This window comes from Trypanosoma theileri (genome assembly GCF_002087225.1).
Source record: "Trypanosoma theileri isolate Edinburgh chromosome Unknown TM35_Tth_67_V1, whole genome shotgun sequence".
NCBI lineage: Eukaryota > Euglenozoa > Kinetoplastea > Trypanosomatida > Trypanosomatidae > Trypanosoma > Trypanosoma theileri.
In genome coordinates this window covers 56,806-60,458 of record NW_021639909.1, presented here as the reverse complement: position 1 = coordinate 60,458, position 3,653 = coordinate 56,806, and the positions used below count along the sequence as shown (strand labels likewise).

At 41.6% G+C, this 3,653-nt stretch overlaps 2 protein-coding genes across 2 annotated transcripts; both read left to right on the top strand.

The window, feature by feature from the left end:
* Positions 1-152: 152 nt before the first annotated feature.
* Positions 153-1,106, top strand: TM35_000671250 (uncharacterized protein; the record flags this gene model as incomplete). Its single annotated transcript, XM_029031145.1, has 1 exon — positions 153-1,106. The coding sequence occupies one exon, from the start codon at positions 153-155 to the stop codon at positions 1,104-1,106; it is 954 nt and encodes a 317-aa protein (XP_028877585.1).
* A 557-nt stretch (positions 1,107-1,663) lies between these two features.
* TM35_000671240 (uncharacterized protein) lies at positions 1,664-2,797 on the top strand (the record flags this gene model as incomplete). Its single annotated transcript, XM_029031144.1, has 1 exon — positions 1,664-2,797. One exon carries the CDS (start codon positions 1,664-1,666, stop codon positions 2,795-2,797), a length of 1,134 nt encoding a protein of 377 aa, XP_028877584.1.
* Positions 2,798-3,653: the final 856 nt, after the last annotated feature.

The following is a 3,653-nucleotide window of genomic DNA, read 5'->3' as shown; positions in this document are numbered from 1 at the left end:
GTGATGTGAGTTTCTTTGTGGTTTACTACTCATTTCCTGTATCCACTCACTATGTATGTATCTTTCTTTGTCTCTTCCTTCTTGTTTCTCTTTTCCACACTCTCTGCATAGACCTGTGAACTCAAGTGACGAAAACAAGAAGAAGAGTGAAGATGACCCTCATGATGATGCGCCGTGTGATGTGTGTGTTGGCCGTTGTGCTGTGCTGCGCCTGCGGGTATACCATGGCTGCTGCTGCTACTACTACTGTTGCTGCTGGACAGCCAAAGGCGGTGATGGCGGTATTTGATACTTCGGTTAGCAGAACTGCTGAACGACTACAGAACGAACAAATATTGCGAGTGGAGTGTACAACTAACCGTTCTGCTATTAAAGGTAAATTAAATTGTGCGTCAGTGGGAATAACAAGTGATACCAGTATACCGGGTTCCAGTGTCAGTCTTGAACAACAAGCGAAACAACAAATCCGACAAGAAACAGGGGAACAAGGTGCGGAACTTACTCCGGGTGGTATTCAAACCAGTCGTGTCGTTGGTAATGTGGGTCGTGGAGGTCAACACGGTCCTGTGGGTTCTGAGAACAACTCTGTTGGAAGCGGAGATCATAGAGAAAGTACGACAGACACATCAAATACATCCGCACAGTCTACATCTGCAGGAATTTCTTCTGTGAGTCCACCTGTTAATGACAGTCCTTCACCGAATGCAACTCCAGAGACCAGTAAAACTTCAACAGCATCCCCTAACGAGAATACAGGTAACCAGCAATCGCCTGTAGAGGGAAGTGCGAATGCCGCAAACACAGCTGATAACAGTACATCTGCCGATTCTAATCTTACCCAGCAATCTCCTGCAAATGGTGTTGTGACTGGCTCACCAGACTCAACAGAAACCAATACCACTACTTCGCCGATCTCCGTGAACACCACCACAGATGCACCAACCACCACTCCATCTCCTGTACCCAACGCAGATATCAACACCAACATCGCTTCCACTGTGCAGAATAAGGCTAATGCTGACAGCAGTATCAGTCCTGTGTGGATGGGCACTGCAGCACCGCTGCTGATTGTAGTGGTTGTGTTGTTCTCCGCTACTGTGTACTGAACGGTGGGACTCATCTGAGGACAAATAATAATAATGTTTATCCTAACATAATCATAATTGCGTACATCCCCCATGGGTGAATGAACTAACTAATAATCTGTTTACCAGCTTTCTCTTTTAATTCGAATTTCTTTTTGTTTTCTTTTCTTTTGTGTGTGTGTTCTTTTTTTAAAATAATTCCATTACTTGCTTTTCCCGTTGTGTGTGTTTGCAGAAAACTGGGCTTTTCTGCTCACTGACGGTATACATCTCTTGCTAGTACACACAGATGTGTGTGTGCAGTAATTTCATATACATAAACTAGAGCCATGGGGTATTGTGTGTGTGTTTGGCTCTCTCTTATTTGGGTATTGTGGAGTCTTTTCTTTTCTATTAATGGATACATATTATTATCATTACAAGCAGGCTATTCCTTTTTGTTGCTTTACTGAGTAGTTGTTGCTTCTCTCTTTTCCACTGTGAGTATTTGTTGTATTGGTGTTTCTTTGCTTCTGTCATAATTATTTTTTGTTTTCCTTCCTTTTTCTTGTTTCAGTCTACTGAAGTAAACAACAACAATGACAAAGGCTGTATTTGTGAGGTGTTATCTGCTCTGTTTACTAACTCTTGCACTCTGTTGTGCTTGTGGGTTAGTATGGGCTGATAGTCGTAAAGCTTCTGCTGCCCTCATTAAACCTTCCACTATTGGTGTTTCTTCTCTTGTTAGTCATGCTATTCCTGCGGATGGAGGTTGGATTGTGGATGAGGATGAGGAACTTCAGGTGGAGGGTGAGAAAGACAGGGAGAAAGATGGGGATAGAGAAACAAAAAGAATACATGAGATCAATGAAGTAGAAAAAACAACAATAAGCAAGCCATCAACAGTCTCTGGGTCAATGGGAAGTGAAGGTTCTCTCGGTCCTCAAGAGATCCCTGTTAATCCCACAGTCCAGCAGCAACGTCCACCACCACCGCTGGCTTCTTCACATGGTAAAGCATCCGCTGAGGGTACACCAGGTGCTATTGGTGTTGATGGTCTTCCTGGTAGTCCTGGAGTTGAGCGGAGTGATATGTCTGAGAGTGGCAGACTGGGGAAAAGTGATCCGTCCATAAAAGTGCCTGATAGTGGGCCAACACTCATGGACCAAGGTCGAAAAAGTACTGATAAAGAACAAGTGGAGGAATCAACCCGTGGTGATGATCAAGTAACTTCTGGTACGACAGAACATCAGGCGGAAGCATCACAGATATCTGGAAAGCAACCAGAAGAAACAACACCTAAAACAGATGGGCACCAATCACCCAATTCTGTCAGTCAACAGAATACGGGTGGTTCTGGTAGTTCAGATAACCAGAATACCGCAGTTCAGGCTCCGGTATCGGATACACCTCAGAGTTCTCACGCAGAGAATAATGAACACGGTAAAGCTGAGAATAATGTTGGACAGCTTCAAAACGGTACCGACGCAGAATCTTCTTCTCCTTTGAAAGACGTCACCCCTTCAGGAAGTGGATCAACAAATAAACCAGATGATATGGGTAATACAAATACAGACACCACCACCACAACAGCAACAACAACACTTCCTCCTGAACTCACAAACAACAAGAAGGGTGATGCAGACAGCAGCAGCAGCAGTATCAGCAGTTCTGTGTGGGTGCGTGTACCACTACTGATTGTGGTTACACTGGCCTGTATTCTTGTGTGCTGAACGGTGGGACTCATCTGAGAACAAATAATAATAATGGTTAAACTAACATAATCATAATTGCGTATATCCCTCATGGGTGAATGAATTAATAATCTGTTTACCAGCTTTCTCTTTCAATTGGAATATCTTTTTTTTTGTTTTTGTGTGTGTGTGTTCTTGGAGTCTCTCTGTGCGTGTGCATGGGCTTGCACTGTAATGATGATGAACTGCTTTTTGCAGTGAAAGGAAAAGGAAATATTAATAATAAGAGATGAATTTATATTTATAATTGCGTATATACACATATAGACTTACACCCATAGTTGGTGTATATTTCTGTGTTTACTGTGTAAATTGGGCTAATGGTTAATATCTTTTTTTTTGCTTGTTTGCCGGGTCATTGTGTGCTTTGACGTGCACCGTTTTGGTATTCTTTTTTTTTTGCAGAGGGAAAAAATATTAACTGTTACACATAATTTCATTCTTTGCTGTATATGCGGACCGCCAAATCAAGAGCTCTATATTTGTGTGTTTTCTTTCTTTTGTCGGTCGCACTTTTTAATTATTTATTATATGTCCTTCTTTCAGAGTTAATTGGGGTTTTCTGTTTAATTCTGGGTATAGTGTTACTTTTTTTTGTTTTAATTGGACACTCTAGGATATTATTTTGTTTTGTTTTTTGTTTATCTGTTGCTGGTTGATTTTTTTTGTTTATGTTTGTGTTTGTGTGTTTATTTTATTCTTGTTTTGTGTTACCTTTCTCTCTTTATGCTCTTATTTTTAATGGTGTGGTCTGGTTTATTTAGGCAATGCCCACTTTGTATGACTGTGATGAAGATGCGCCAAGATCTACTACTCCTATCAGTGAACCTGTTCC